General features: G+C 37.2%; 1 protein-coding gene across 8 annotated transcripts; it reads left to right on the top strand.

The window, feature by feature from the left end:
* The first annotated feature begins 1,060 nt into the window (after positions 1-1,060).
* On the top strand, positions 1,061-14,187 carry LOC103698095 (eukaryotic translation initiation factor 4E-1-like). Of its 8 annotated transcripts, none has more exons than XR_015977115.2 (7): positions 1,061-1,483; positions 3,229-3,394; positions 3,481-3,606; positions 9,346-9,411; positions 9,519-9,563; positions 9,773-10,485; positions 10,790-14,187. XR_015977115.2 is itself a non-coding variant. In XM_039133860.3 (7 exons), the coding sequence occupies exons 1-7, from the start codon at positions 1,203-1,205 to the stop codon at positions 10,054-10,056; spliced, it is 756 nt and encodes a 251-aa protein (XP_038989788.2). In that variant the 5' UTR covers positions 1,061-1,202; the 3' UTR covers positions 10,057-14,187. The 8 variants fall into 8 exon arrangements, 6 of the variants coding, with proteins under 6 accessions (XP_038989788.2, XP_088575947.1, XP_088575948.1 ...); XM_039133860.3 differs by having other exon boundaries at positions 9,773-9,838; positions 10,051-14,187; XR_015977116.2 differs by having other exon boundaries at positions 1,062-1,483; positions 9,729-9,838; positions 10,051-14,187.
* Positions 14,188-14,847: the final 660 nt, after the last annotated feature.

The raw sequence follows: 14,847 nt of genomic DNA, 5'->3' as shown, positions 1-14,847 counted from the left end.
GTGGCCGAGTGAGTGGTAGTCTTGATTATGCTCCTTTTTAGTAGAATATTGGGAGGGTGCATTATGGCATTTATGCATGGCTTGGCAGTATCTACAGGACACCTATAGTCGATGGGGTTGAACATCGGCCTGTGTGCACATAGTAGCCTTCTGGGTGGGCGGAGCCTAGCTCTTTGACTCTGATCTCCTGGAGCATTACGACAGCCGGTCAGACCTTGATGGGATCGAGTTTTTTTCACTTGGAAGGAGTTGATGGGGACATCAGAGTCCTTCATTTCGATGATCGTGCCTTTAGAGCCACTCGCTCGCATTCGCACTAGAGATTGGCATCATTATGGCTGAGAGATGCTCTTGAGCCACCAGATTAAGTCGGGCCCTGGATTAGGTCCAATCTAGTTTGCATCATTTTTACTTTCAGCATTTTGCTTTTATTTGATCGAGTCAATTTGGTCATTTGCTTTTATTTAAGTCAAGTCAATTTGGTCAGTTGTTTATTATTGAAGTCAATTGAATTAGCTGTTGAGTTATTGGATCAATTTTGGTATGTAATCAATTGGTTGACTTAGTCAACTGATTGAGAATCCAATTTTAGTATATCGTCAATTGTTTGACCTGATGTAAGGTATATATAAAGGCCACCCATCTCATAAATTAGGAAAGTTGAATGATTGAATAAAAAAAATCCTAACCTTCTTTCTGTGTCTCTATAATCTCTTCTTCCTGCGTCTCTATAATCTCTTCTTCCTCCTCCTTTCCTTTTCCTTCTTCTTTTTCTCTTCTTCCTGCAGTGGTCCTCCATCAACTTGGTATCAGAGCGTAGTTTTATATCAAATTTGGTATTAAAGCTTGGTTCTATATAAGATATTTGGGAAAAAAATATTCCTTAATAATATCCCTGGCCGATCCCGTGAAAAGAGGATCCAAGTTAGAATCCATACAGACGCACCGATCTTGGGTAAAACCTGGTTTGATCCGGTCTGGCAGACTTACATTGTCCAGCGACTCTTAACTCTGCCGACTCGCACGAGAAGTGGAAGCCAAATTTCCTTTATCCTGCCGGCTAGGCTACCACTTTGCAGGGCCAGCTGTCAAAATTTTCAGTCGCAAGGGTTCTCCTGCGCCGTGGGTTCTCTAAAGTTTTAGAGGGGAGGAGAGAGACAGAGAGAGAGAGAGAGAGAGAGAGGGGGAAGGGATCAAGCAAGATGGCGGAGGAAGCGGTGACTGTTGCCAGGCCTTCGGAAGAGAAGGGGAGAGAAAGGGAAGGCGAGCTGCCGGAAGAGCTGGAGGAGGGCGAGATCGCAGAGGTCGGCGCGGCGGAACCGCCGGTGGAGCGGCGGGTTGACATTGGGGGACCCCGTCCCCACCCCCTGGAGCACTCCTGGACCTTCTGGTTCGACAACCCCTCCGCCAAAGCCAAGCAGGCCGCCTGGGGCAGCTCCATCAGACCTGTCCACACTTTCGTCACCGTCGAAGACTTCTGGAGGTGAGCATGTTGGCATATTCGGCTCCCCAGAAGCAATCTTCACCCACTATGTCGAGGTTTTCTATTGTTTAGATGTCATTCTTTGTATTCTTGCTGCTATAACTGGTTTAATTTGTAGAGATGTCTTGGATATCCAACTGTTCTTACAAGAGCCTTTGAGATTCGTCGAAGAAATGAAGTCCCAGACTCAGATTGGAAATCTTCTTTCGTGGTTATATGTTGAAGCGTCAGGTTGCTTGTGGTTTTTCCTGGGAGAGTAGTGAAGATCAATTTGCCGAGTGGCCCGATTTCTATGCTTGAAACTATCTCTTTGTAGAATCATTACTTCATATCATCTATAAAATATAGGGCCTCCAGGTCCATTTATTTTACAAAAGAAACAGAGGGCACTGATGTTCCGTGGTTGAATGGATAATCATCTTTACTTCTCGATTCTTAGTTTCGTGTATTGTGTACGTATAATCATTGCTAGGAGCTGACAGGAGGAAACTGCGGGTTTTGGTTTTTTAAGTGCTGATATGGACTCAAGGATTTGAAATAGGTATAGAATCAGATACAGTATTTGTATTTAATTGGAAATTATGTTAATGGAATAATGTTTATATTTATTCTTGCTTGTTTCAAGCAAAGGATCATGTCAGATTGTTGATGATCTATAGAGTAGTCCAGATCATTGACTTGCATGGGAATCATAACATGGTACTCCAGATGATTGACTTGCATAGGGATCACGACATAATACTCTATATTTCATTTGCATTACCTCCTTCTAATCTATTTCATAAATTTACTGTAATAGATGTCCCTTAAGACCTAAATGACCTACTTAAATTTAGCTAGGGATTCTAAGTATAATTGGAATGTCTTTCTATGTTACCCTTGATGAGTATTTATTTTTGATACCCAATGAACTTCTCTTTTATTATGAAGAAGTCCTCCATTTGTTAACAACAAATTAAACCTACCAAACCATTTTCATGTCTACGAAGAGTACCAGTTGAAACTGGTGTATATGGGTGAATTAGTAATGCAATATAATTGTTTTACTACTTTCAATTGGGAGTGCATAGTATGAGAATATAAAGTCAGTTGGGTGTGTAACTCAAAATTTATCACTTCAGACTGCACATTTGGTTGATCTTCAGATGGTCCTATCTTATTGATTATTGGCTGTTAAGTTATTCGTGAGCATCTCTTATCTCTAGAATAGGAGAAATGTCATTGTTAATACATTGGCCTTATATTGGTGTTACAAGTTAAGGATGCAGATTGCATATCTTTCAAAAAAGGAGTGAACTACTGATATAATTATAATTATTTTCTCAGCCGTATCAGTCCAAACAAAATTGTCAGTTAAAACCAAAATCTTGTCTTTTATTATATTTCACCTTACATTGGGTGTAGATCCATTTTATCCTTTAGGATTGTCACTTATACTACTGTAATTCCAACCTTACTAAAGTACCTTCTAGGGACTGTACATGTCTACTTAGAGGTCATATTACTGTCAATTGCATTTTTTTTTCTTGTTGCGTAATTTAGAAGCTGTTTTGGTTATCTGAACAATCCTTTGTTTCTATTTTTTTTTGCTGTAGTTCTTGCTCAGCTAGTTTTGTGTTTGTTGCTCATGTTATACTGGTCTTAAACGCACACACAAACACAAAAAGAAGAAAAAAACAACAATGAAAGCTAATCTTATAGTAATTGGGCGTAATCTGTAACAAATATTTTTGAATGTTTTCCAGCCTCTACAATAACATTCGTCATCCAAGCAAGCTGCCTGTGGGAGCAGATTTTCATTGCTTTAAATACAAAATTGAGCCTAAATGGGAAGATCCAATTTGTGCCAATGGAGGAAAATGGACCATTAGCTGTGCTCGAGGAAAAGCAGATACATTCTGGTTACATACTGTATGCATCTTGCCCTCTAATATTGTTTAATACTTGAATTATTTACTAATTATTCTTTGCACAATTTCTGCAACTGTTCCTACTAGTTATTGGCAATGATTGGTGAGCAATTTGACTATGGCGATGAAATTTGCGGAGCAGTTGTTAGTGTCCGTGGGAAGCAGGAAAAAGTAGCTTTATGGACAAAAAATGCTGCCAATGAAACTGCTCAGGTATTTAGTTGTACTGTTATTGTACTGAGGCTGAAATAATTGAAATGTTTATTGCTTTCTACAAGCTTATCCCTTTTGTAAGTCATTGATATTATTTCTAAATTGCTATTCCATGGAAAACTTCAAGGAAGATGTTTCTTTCTCAACCTTTTGTCCTATTGCTTTATGACAAATATGTAGATAACTGCTGGCTGCCCATTTAATACAGACACATCCTGGGTAAATGTGCAGATAGTGCCAAATAAAATATATTTATGGAAATGCTCGAGTCAGGATGAAAATGTTTTGCATTTGATTGTTTAACATCTTATTGTGCAGACAGGGACTTGTGTAGTTTCTAGGGCATGCACATGTTGTCTAAGGTTCTGCATGTCATCAATTAATAATGCATCTAACCTAACAAGAATTTGACGTGACATCTCATTACGCTTATAAGGTTGTTTAGAGCAAGTTAACTTGCTAGCCTAGACTACAATTTGATAACAAATTGACATATGACAACCTAAAGGGGTATACTTTTTTAGCTGTCTTAAAGTGATGTAGTACAAAAATGCATAATGAAGATAGCAAAAAGAAAAGTAAAATTATATTTCACCCCTTTTCACATTAAGGTCCTAACATGGGATGCAATCAATACTTTTATGATAAAAAAAGATGCTTTAGAAGAGTATAGCTGAGATTGAATTTGGATTACTTTTGAAAATAAATCATGAGTTTGTTGTGAAAAACTAATACATGATGCTTGCATGACGGGCTTTTCTCATCATCCTTAGCATGGTCTGCCGTACCGCCCAGTATGGCGCGCACTGTACCATACCGGAAGAAAAATGGTACGAAATATGCCTTCAAGTCGGTACAGGCCTCATACCGCCCGTACCGAGATATACCGCTCTGTGCCGAAATGTACCGACTTGTACCGAGGTATACCGAGGTGTATACTAGTCTGTATCGAGGCATATCGAGATAAAAATTGAGAAAAATGGTTAGAGCGCTATTTCGGTACAGAGATGTACCGTACTGTACCCGATCGATAAGGTACCGATATGGTACCTAGTACAGAGATTGCGGACTTTGATCCTTAGATTTTGAATAGTTTCTCTAGGTCGATTATTGGGAGAGATCTTTATATTGCATTAGTAATTGGACTTGGAGAGCATTCTTAATCTTGAAGAGCCTTTGCTCATCATCCCTAGATTGTCAATAGTTTCTCTCCTGGATTGTCAATAGTTTCTCCGAGTTGCGGCTTGGGGGGATCTTTATACTGCACTATTAATTGGACTTGGAGAGGTTTCTTAATTCTTGAAGGTGGCCATTGGGTTCTGGACAAAGACAATCTCATAGATATTTTTTTGAATATTATTCTTGCTTCAGATTTCTAACAACGTTGAGTAATTAAAATATAATCTCAGGTTCACTGCTATAAAGCATCATTTTTAGATGATATCATAAAGGCAGTAGATCATTCTTGCTATGAATGGTGTTAAACATTATTTACTTTTTCTATCTTCATGAAAGTTTAGGTTTCCTCTTCATTATGATACAGTGACCATAGTCAAGCTTATGGATGACTTATGGACCACGGGCAATGAGCATTTATTGAGTGCTCTAGTTGTAGCAATCAAGTCTAATTTAATTGAGTTATGTAATTCTTAAAAGTCTTTTTATTGAGTAATTTGTTCAGTCCATGCAATTTTTAGCATTTTGTTTTTATTTTTCTATTGTATCGCTCTGCCACTAAGTCCCTTGGGCAAAAGTAATGATTATTTTATTTCATGTTTACTTGGTGAACAAGCTATGTTTACTTGGTCAACAAGTTACTTAGGGATGAAGTAATGGCTAACTAATAATTAGGTTATAAGTGGAGTTATGTTTTTGTCATGAGCCATGTTTTGGTCACCAAGCCACTTTTAGATGATTTATAAATGGTGGCTGCCCTGCTTAGGAGTATAAGTTAATGATGATGATGTAATGTTGATGGATGTAATCAATCTTCTTTCTTTCAGTTTTCTTTCATCTGATGTGAAGTCAAGTGTTAGGTCTGATGGAGTGAGTACAAGTAGCCTCATTTCTTCTTTGCATGTTACTTGTTTGATGCGAGCAAAACCCACATTAGTAGCCTCATAGGGAGAGATAGAGAGAAGAAGAAGAAGAGGAAGAACAAAGATACAAGATGACTTACCTAATTTGCCACTATTAGCATCATATATCAGTGGCAGTTGTCCTCTTATCACCAAAACCGCCCAACATTGTTTCGCTTGTTCTCCCTCTTTGCTCTCAAGCCCCTTTTTTGAGGATTAAGACACATCATACAGGATTTAAGGGTGGAGGAGGATGAAGTGTTTTGCAAGTGACAGGTTAGTTACTTGATTAAGGGGTATGCAGTCCAAGTAGAGTCTGATCTGCATTTTGCAGTGTCCAACATGCCCTTTTAAGCAACTAAGGTGGAAGTACTTGCCAAGTGTCCACCCGAAGCGGGTTTGTCTATATGGGCTACCTAGTGTCATGCCCCCGACCCGAGATCGCGAGCTGGGGGTCGTCGCAACCGCCGCACACTCATAGAGAGCTCTCCCTATGAGCATGCAAGGCATCTCAACATGATATCATAAATATGTAGTGGAATAATTTAAACTAATAATATGTAATCTTTATTTCATTAACTAACTCAACTTACAATGTCTCACAATTCTAACATTTGTCTAAGATGCAATACCGAACTCAATCAAACATAATCTATATCAAAACCAATACGTTAAAAATCATTCAATATTATAGAAAAAGGCACATATAATAATGAAACACCATGCATCAAATTCATAAATCAAAAATAATTCGATTTAGAAAATATTTATAATTTGCCCATAAATCTAGCAAAAGGGTTACATTACTTTGCGAATGCAATCCAACTAATAATTCTAGTTAATTCTACAAATCTTTCTCAGATCCTGATATTCTAAAATTATACTTTTCATTAGAATTTCATCATAATTATTTTAAAATAAAAACCCTAAATTCTAACATCCTCATAAGCTGACCAAGTAGGAGTGCCCAGCATTTTGGTCAGTCCGATTAAGGTGATTTCATCGACTCATGCTCGGACTAGGGCATAGATGGTTCAACAGAGATAGGGTGATCAAATATAACAGTATTTGACAAAAGCCAGGGCGGGGGCTGACACGCCGTCGACGATCCTGGATCAGGACTCTTCTTCCAGGATCCTTCTCTAGGGTCAATTCAAAATCACTATGAAGAGTCCTTACTAGATCTAACTACCCTATAGAGACTAGAAAGAGAAAGTTTAGGTAGAGAGAGAAAGTCCAGTAGAGAGTCCAACAAGAGAGAGAAAAGAGAAGAGGAGAGAGGAGAGAGGAGAGAGAAAGAAGAGAGTGACTCTCTCTTCTCCAAAATAGGGGAGTCCGTCTCTCCCTTTCTTCTTGATAGGATCCAAGGGTGGTCGTGGTTGCCAGCCCCAACGGCGGCAGGAGGTGGCGAGGCAGGCTCGACTAACCTCAGCGGCCGACGGTGGCGAACAAGGGCCGACGGCGAGGAAAAATAGTCTGAAACTAAGCTTCCCTATTTCGGGCGGTTCCCCAATGATTCGCCGTCCCAAAACAAGGCCAATCAGGCTACAATGTCAAGACAGAGAGAAGAAGAAGAAAGGGGGGTACTTACCTCGGTCCGGTGAGGGTTCCAGCGGCTCCTTTCTGGCAACAAATCGAGGAAGAAAGTTGGAGATGGAGCTCAGAATTGATGGTTCAAATCCAACGGGTCATGCTATGATTAATCTAGTGCCTGATCTATTTATTTAAAGATTAAAATTTGGAGAGGTGGAGAGGTAGAGAAAGGAGGCGATTTGGAGGTGGCACTTGATGGCTTGGGGTGTTGCTTGGCAGTCAGGGATGATGCTCGATAGTGGAGGTTAGAGTAGGTGATTGATCTAAGTTTTTTTCCTCTTTTCCTTTTCTTTGTCCATTTAAACCCCTTTGTCTTGGATTGATTCCCAACATTGGTGCCACTTCTATGGACCTAGGTAGTTATGGTGACTTGACTATGACTATTGCTGATGGCGACCGCAGGGCCCTAGTAGTCAAGGCCGCTGTTGTTGGTGGGAGGGTTGGACGGTAGCATCTGTTGTTGCTGTGTTCTTGGCGGACAGGTCTTAGAATGGTCTGTATTTAAAGCATAGAAAGCCGAAAGCGCCCATAATTTGTAATTTCTTTGGTTGTTTTATATATTTAAGGACTGTTCTGAATTCTAGGCACCCACTTAGTGCTTAGGCACCGGGCAGTTTCATTAGTGAAATGGTTTAGGTCAAAATCAGGTTTAGTTTAGTTGTTTCATTCAGTTTTATTTTCAGTTAATTTGCTAGTTTTATTCAGTATTATTAATTCTTTTGGGGGTAAGGTAATGTAATTCTTCTTTTCTTATAATCGATTTTTAGTGTTATTTTTTCCAGGGAATTTTTGAGTCCTAATCTGAGTTGGATTATAATCTAAAGTTCCTACTTGGGTATAAGTCATGTTAGAAAAGCTTCAAACTCATTAAGATTGTGATTTAGATAGATTTTTTGATGGCCTTTTATGCGAGATCATAAGGAATTACGGGGTTAGTATTTTATGGAAAGTGAATAGGAACAATACAATAGAGTGTTGGGTTGATTAGGAGTACTATTTTGAGTAATGTAAGAGAATTAGGCCCATTGTATGTAAGTTGGTAGGCCCTTTATGATTAGGAAATTTTGTTTAGGATTGTTCAAATGTCTACAAATATGGGTCCATGGAGAGCAGCGAATTATGTACAATTATGGATTTTATTGAATGAAGTAACACCTTCTATGGAGATTTTTCTCTCTGTTATTGTCTATTTTCTCTATGCATCTTCTCCTCTATTCCTTCTATTGCATCTCTTTTCTCCTACTTTTACCCTCTTCCCATTGTTTTGTTGCGATACAAGACAAATTTTAGTTCTGCACATTTTAATTTTATTTGCATCTCAATGCGGGGGCTGTATCACGTAGTCGTTCATAAACAGATCTTCTTATGACCAAGTAACCAAATAAACTTAAAATAAGTAACTTGGAGACTAAGTAACTTGTAGGTCAACAAATATGATGGCTAGGTAAGTTAAATATTGACTTAATCGCTGGAGATCTTAAACTCTAAGATCGCTGGAGATGAACCAGGTTGGTAGATTCTCTATCTTCTGTTGCACTATTCCAGATTGCTTATGACATCCTCTCTTGAAATACTTGTTTCTCTAGTTCATTGCTTCCTTCAGCATCCCTTATTTAATTAGACATGTATCTAACTTATGCTTCAATTGCAGATCCCATCTTATTGTTTTATGCATTTGTTTTTTCTCATTTAGTTCTCTTAGCTTTTTAGTCATGTTGCGAATAGGTAAAGTTTTGCCCTCTTCACATTGTTTCATCTGCGCTACAAGACAAATTTTAGTTCTGAAATTTATTTCTGCACATTTTAATTTTATTTGCATCTCAACGCGGGGGCTGTATCACGTAGTTGTTCATAAACAGATCTTCTTATGACCAAGTAACCAAATAAAATTAAAATGTGCAGAAATAAATTTCAGAACTAAAATTTGTCTTGTATCGCAGACGAAACAATGTGAAGAGGGTAAAACTTTACCTATTCGCAGCATGACTAAAAAGCTAAGAGAACTTATGCTTCAATCGCAGATCCCATATTAACTTTCTTTTTATTTTCTTAATTTTTAAATTGACAGCTAAGTATTGGGAGACAGTGGAAGGAGTTCTTGGATTATAATGACACAATTGGGTACATATTTCATGTAAGTTCCAACTGTTACAATCATTAATCATCGTAGACTCTGTTACAGCTTGCATGACACGATTCATTGCAACTCATTGGTTTTCATGATCCTGTCAATTGTTGCAGGATGATGCAAAGAAGCTTGATAAAGTTGCTAAGACTCGATATACAGTATGATCTCCATCTTATGGAACTTGTATGAATATTTGATCAAACATATTATGCAATGACTCATCTTATAACTTCTTGAATTCTTTTTCTTGCTATAAACTGCATCGCTCTTCATTGGAAAAGTTCTCATTCTTGGCGGATTTTGCGTATGTCATATCTATGCAGGTAGTTTGACATGAAAAAGTCTATTATCCTGTATTGTTTTGTAGATGGGTATACGAAGCTGTGGTTTGTTGTGGTCTCTACAAATAACCATTCGACATCTGCATATGACTGTATGAAGTACACCCTTCTGAACTTATGGTTCCTCTTGGTCTAGAGTTTCTTGGATTCAGGGATCTTATATACAGCGATAAGGCACATGCATGTTGTGTTCATTAGTTGAAAATCAACCTGAAAAGCTCCCGATTATTTATAGAGGATCAGAAGTGTTTGATAACCAGCTAAAACGTTACTGTTAACTTTCTCTTCTTTTTGTCATCTGCAGGCATAATTAAAATTTTAAAAAAGGAACAGAGAACAATAGCTTGCAGAGTTAGCAAATGATGGATAACATTAATCACTGTTATTTCATGTGATAAAAGCACCATGAAATGGCCAGGATGTTCCAATTGGTGCACTAATCCCTTCATGGTTCCATATTGCTTTTGGAGCAAAAGGGTCACCCGCGCACAAACCAATTGCAAGCTAATTTTTGGCTTTTCCGGTTTCTGTATGCATTTGAATGCTATGTTGGTCACATGTCAAAGGAATCCTGACTCTTCAGAGCCTGGGTTTGCACTGCATGGGGCATCAGTGGAGGCAAAAATTTTTAATACCTGAAGTGTCTCCATGATGACCTTGGGATGAAGAGATGGAATAACTCACGGAGGAATCTCTTAAGCAGACAGATTCTTGAGCAATCGGTTGACGCATCGTTATGGTAAGCAAATATTCTGTGAGTTCAATTAGGATTCTAGGTCAAGAACTTTTTTCCAAGCAGAAACTTTTGGAATTTTGACATCTTAAATTCCTCCTAGTGCAGTAACAGGACTTACTTGATTAGGGTAAACAATTTTAGTCATGACCAAAATTTGGCAGCTGAGTGAGGAACCTATAACCACTATCTTGCATGTGCTATGCACGTGCTTCATTAAAAAGGAAAAGAATTTAAGCCCCATTTACCATAATCACAGGACCCATCCATTAAAATATCATTAATCCTACCTTACATTGTTGGAAGGTAGGCAAAAGCAGGACATGGATGGCAAAAATTCTTTGGAGTTTGAAATCCTTCCACACTTGCTGGACTCCAAGCTTTTCCTGAAGGAGTTGGTGAGGTAAAAAGGCTTCTTATACATTGTGGACCTCATTCACGCTGGAGTTTTGTTCACTGTGCTGAAGTAGTTATTTTTCCTAATTGTTCTTACTGCTGAATTCATGTACAGTCTAACTTTCGGCTGCGATTGTTCTCTTGACTTAACCTAATAGCAGTCCCAGAATTCTAACTCTTGGGGATGTATTTACTCTCCTGTAGTTTAATACATCTGGTTTACCAAAACGAAAATTGAGAACTACGACCCCTCGTATATTTTTGCCTTTTTGCCCCTGCATACATTTTTTTTTCAGGACTGCATGATTTTTTTTATTTTTCATTTGGATGCAAAGCAGATCAAAAAAAATAAATAAAATAGTATCAGTTGTTTAGTTTCCTCTGCTACCTAGAACTGAAGGAACTTAACCGTTCTCAGGTACTGAATTCACGAGCCTTCTATTTTCCCAATGATTGAAGTAAGAAAGTAATTTGTCTTGTGTATCTTCTTTTGTGCCATGAATATTGTTAGTCTGATGAAGCAAATAAGAGGAAAAAATTGATTTAAATAAGAGGAAATGCCATGAATATTATTACTTTGGAATAAATCAAATAAGAGGACAAAATATATAGGAAGAAATATAAAATCTGAGATTCATGACAAAGCCGGAATTATTCAGTCAAAAGGGTTGAAGGGAGACAGAGTTGAAAACTAATTTGAAGATGGTGGTTCAACCAAATAAAATTGTTGAATAGAGATGGTTTTGAAGGTTTAGGTGAAGGACTTGGCAAGTCCATTGAAGATCAAGTAGGCAAAGAACTTGAATAAGACATAGGCTGATCTCCACTACAAGAAATCGACATATTATGAAGCAAATGGTGTATTTGGTGATTGGCTCAAGTTTGAATATTGAGTTGGAAGCATAAAAGGTAGACATAGGTGCAACCGGTCGAGGCTAGTGGAGTAACAACTGGTTGTTTTCCAGAAGGAAAGCAATTTTCATCAAATAAATGTGGAATGTATTTACAACTACTTGTAGGTTCAAGGCTTCTATCTATAACCCTTGTGTATATTGTTGTGCCCAAGAATTAGACGGTGCGTAGACTTGATTCAAGCTTATCCTTGTGATATGGACCAAAATAGGGATAAAATGCATAGCCGAATTCTCTTAACCAAGAGTACTTTTGTGGGGAGCTAAACTGGACTTAATGGGGAGAAGAATACCATGCCTGGGAATGCATGGTCAATTAATAAAATCAACAATGGAGGATGCTTCAAGCTAAAGATAATGTAGTAAGCAAGCTTGATAAGCCAATTTCCTTTGACACCATTTTGCTAGGGTTTGTGACGACAAGGGACTTAGTGAGTAGTAGCACAAGTATCAATGATGGCTACGAAGGTACCCTTGATGAGTGCTCTAGCTTTATCACACTAAGAATAGTTGATTGGAAGACTGAATAAAGATTCACTTATTAATATTAAATGTTTGAGATATTAATATTGGATTTTTCATTCATTGAGTACACCTATGTATACCTACTGATGCCATCAGTAAAAATGATGTAAAATTTAAATCCAAGTGCAGTAGAAGTTCGTCTTTAGATATCATAATAAACTAGCATATAAGTAGCAGAAATCGATCTACTAGATAATAAGAAATAGTCAGTTGATGAATTTGAAATATAAATATTATTGTCTCAATAAAGTTTAGGGATGACTTGAAAGGTTGGATGACCCAAATGATGATGCTCTGATATATATGTTGATTGGGATGGATCAAAGAAGATTGAACAAATAAGAAAGAAAAGGGACAAGCCAAGAGGAACAAGAAAAGAATAAGGTTTTGCTGGAATTATCCCAACAAGGCTTTGATACCATAAACTCTCCATCTTCCCGAGATAATGGTGGCATTTATTGTTTGCTCTAGGTAATGGTTGTGAAACCACTCAAGCAAGCGACTGCGGTGGTACAAAGGTTGATGCTCCCATAACTTTAAAATAAATTGCAAGAATGGGGAGGTTCTATCAATAAGCCTTTAAATTCTAGGAGGTTCACATTAACTTGGGAACAACTTATGGTCTCGATATGATAGAGCTTATAGTGGGAGAAATACATGTGTTTCCTTCCAAAGAAGTGACAGCTACGTCAACATAGAAAGAGAGAAGAGAATAAACTTATTTTGGAACTCATTAATCATTTTCGTGTATTGGTTTCCTTGAGGTCTCCGTTTGTAGGGTCCTTTATTTTCTATTATTTGGTTTATTTCTCTCTCTTTTTTTTCTCCCTTTTCTTATTCTTATATCCTCTAAGTGGGGTTTCTCTTATATTGTCCTTCATTTCGATGTACCCTCTTGACTTGAGCTTTTTGAATCTAGAACTCTAGGTCATGCTATTTTAATTGGCACCACTACTTTATCACTTCAATTTTTCTTGTTTCTCATGGTCTAATTTTATCGGAAATCTAGCTTAAGACTCTTTTTTTTCTTAATTTAACTTACAATCGCCGAGTATATTCATTGCCCAACATTTTGAGCCATGTAGAATGACATGTCTTATTTTTGTTGTATAAAATTTGTAACTATTATGCAAAATGTAGAAGTTGCTATCTACTTTATCGAACAGGTTCTTATTTTGTTATGTCTCTATCTATTTATTTATTATTCTTTTGTATCATCTATCTATAGAAATGGAGGTGATCTTTTTGTAGTATTTGTTGTCTCCTCAATCTTGTCTTGGACCTCATGTTCAAGAATATCACACAATCAATTTTGTATAATCACATTTAGCAAATAAGTATGTAGATCGATGAGAAAAAAATAGAGAAAAAAAGTAGATCACTAACTGTGTGATTGAAGACTGCAGTCAATGACTGATGGTTCCAATCTAAAACGAGTTCTATTACTAATGGTTTCTAGTCTGCACATACATAGGAAGCAAGAAAAACCCCTTGACCTAGACAAACTACCTGACCTAAATAAGAAAATGATAAAACAATTAGACGAAATTTATTTGCGAAATTTTCGAGCCTTTAGATAAAAATAAAAAAAATCACTTTTAGAATCACTGTCAGAAAGCTTGGATGTTGATTCTGAAAGAGTAGATGCCCTACAAACCAATCGCAATATGTATTGCGAAGGGTTTTCTTTTGATTTTCCAAATTATGTACATGACATTTAATTATGAATAAAGGCATTGTGTTTTATCATTTGCTGTTGATTATATTTGTGATAAACCCCTTAGGTTAGGGCAATGGTTTTGAGGCTATGATAAGATCATACTAGTGAGACCTAAAACCCTAAAATCCTAATCCAAAATATTCCTAGTCATTGGTACATTGAGTCGGGGATCAATGTTTACCGAAAAGACTGGCACATCTTATGTATGCTCGATGCAGAGGGTGATTGATCTCACAATCATTTGTGTGGAGACACTAATACAAAGATGTGGGTGCTCATTAGAGGAATGAGTTCACTGAATTGACCTACAAAGAGAAATCTTATGAAGTCTTACTTACATGTCAAAAGATGATTTTCTTAGTGGGAGTTGTACAATTGATCCTTTGACCTGAGATCATCATAGTATCTTGTATACATAAATCCATATTTTGGTTTACACTCATTCATGACAGTAAGTTGTGTACGAGGTCTTCTGGATATGGTGGATTATGTACGAAGGTTATGAGTATGTCAACAAAGAATTAATCACTTCTAGTAAGAGAAGATCGCATCCTATTTATTCTAATCATATGATAATTCAGGGAGCCTTTGATCAAAGCAGAATAAAAATTAGAAAGAGTTTCTAATGTTTTATTATTCGAATTATCATTAGAAGATTGAGAAATATATATGAATATGAAATTGAGTTTGACATATATTCATACTCATATACATATTCGGGATGCAGTTTGATTGAAGGATTGAATTGCACAGTAACTTACCACTGAAGGGTATTTTTGGTATTTATACCAAATTTCATATTTTCTGAGTAGACAT

This window comes from Phoenix dactylifera, chromosome 4 (assembly GCF_051530095.1).
Source record: "Phoenix dactylifera cultivar Ajwa chromosome 4, Ajwa_hap1_PhDact_Kaust_v1.1, whole genome shotgun sequence".
Lineage (NCBI taxonomy): Eukaryota > Viridiplantae > Streptophyta > Magnoliopsida > Arecales > Arecaceae > Phoenix > Phoenix dactylifera.
Note: the sequence above shows the minus strand (reverse complement) of the source record. Positions and strands in the feature narration are given on the sequence as shown.

What these genes read in the sequence shown, in the direction of transcription:
- LOC103698095 (XM_039133860.3), top strand. Translation starts at nt 1,203, where the DNA reads ATGGCGGAGGAAGCGGTGACTGTTGCCAGGCCTTCGGAAGAGAAGGGG. An exon ending in ATACATTCTGGTTACATACT is followed by an intron (nt 3,395 to 3,480) that starts GTATGCATCTTG and finishes TGTTCCTACTAG; the next exon opens with TTATTGGCAATGATTGGTGA. An exon ending in TTGCTAAGACTCGATATACA is followed by an intron (nt 9,564 to 9,772) that starts GTATGATCTCCA and finishes ATTGTTTTGTAG; the next exon opens with ATGGGTATACGAAGCTGTGG.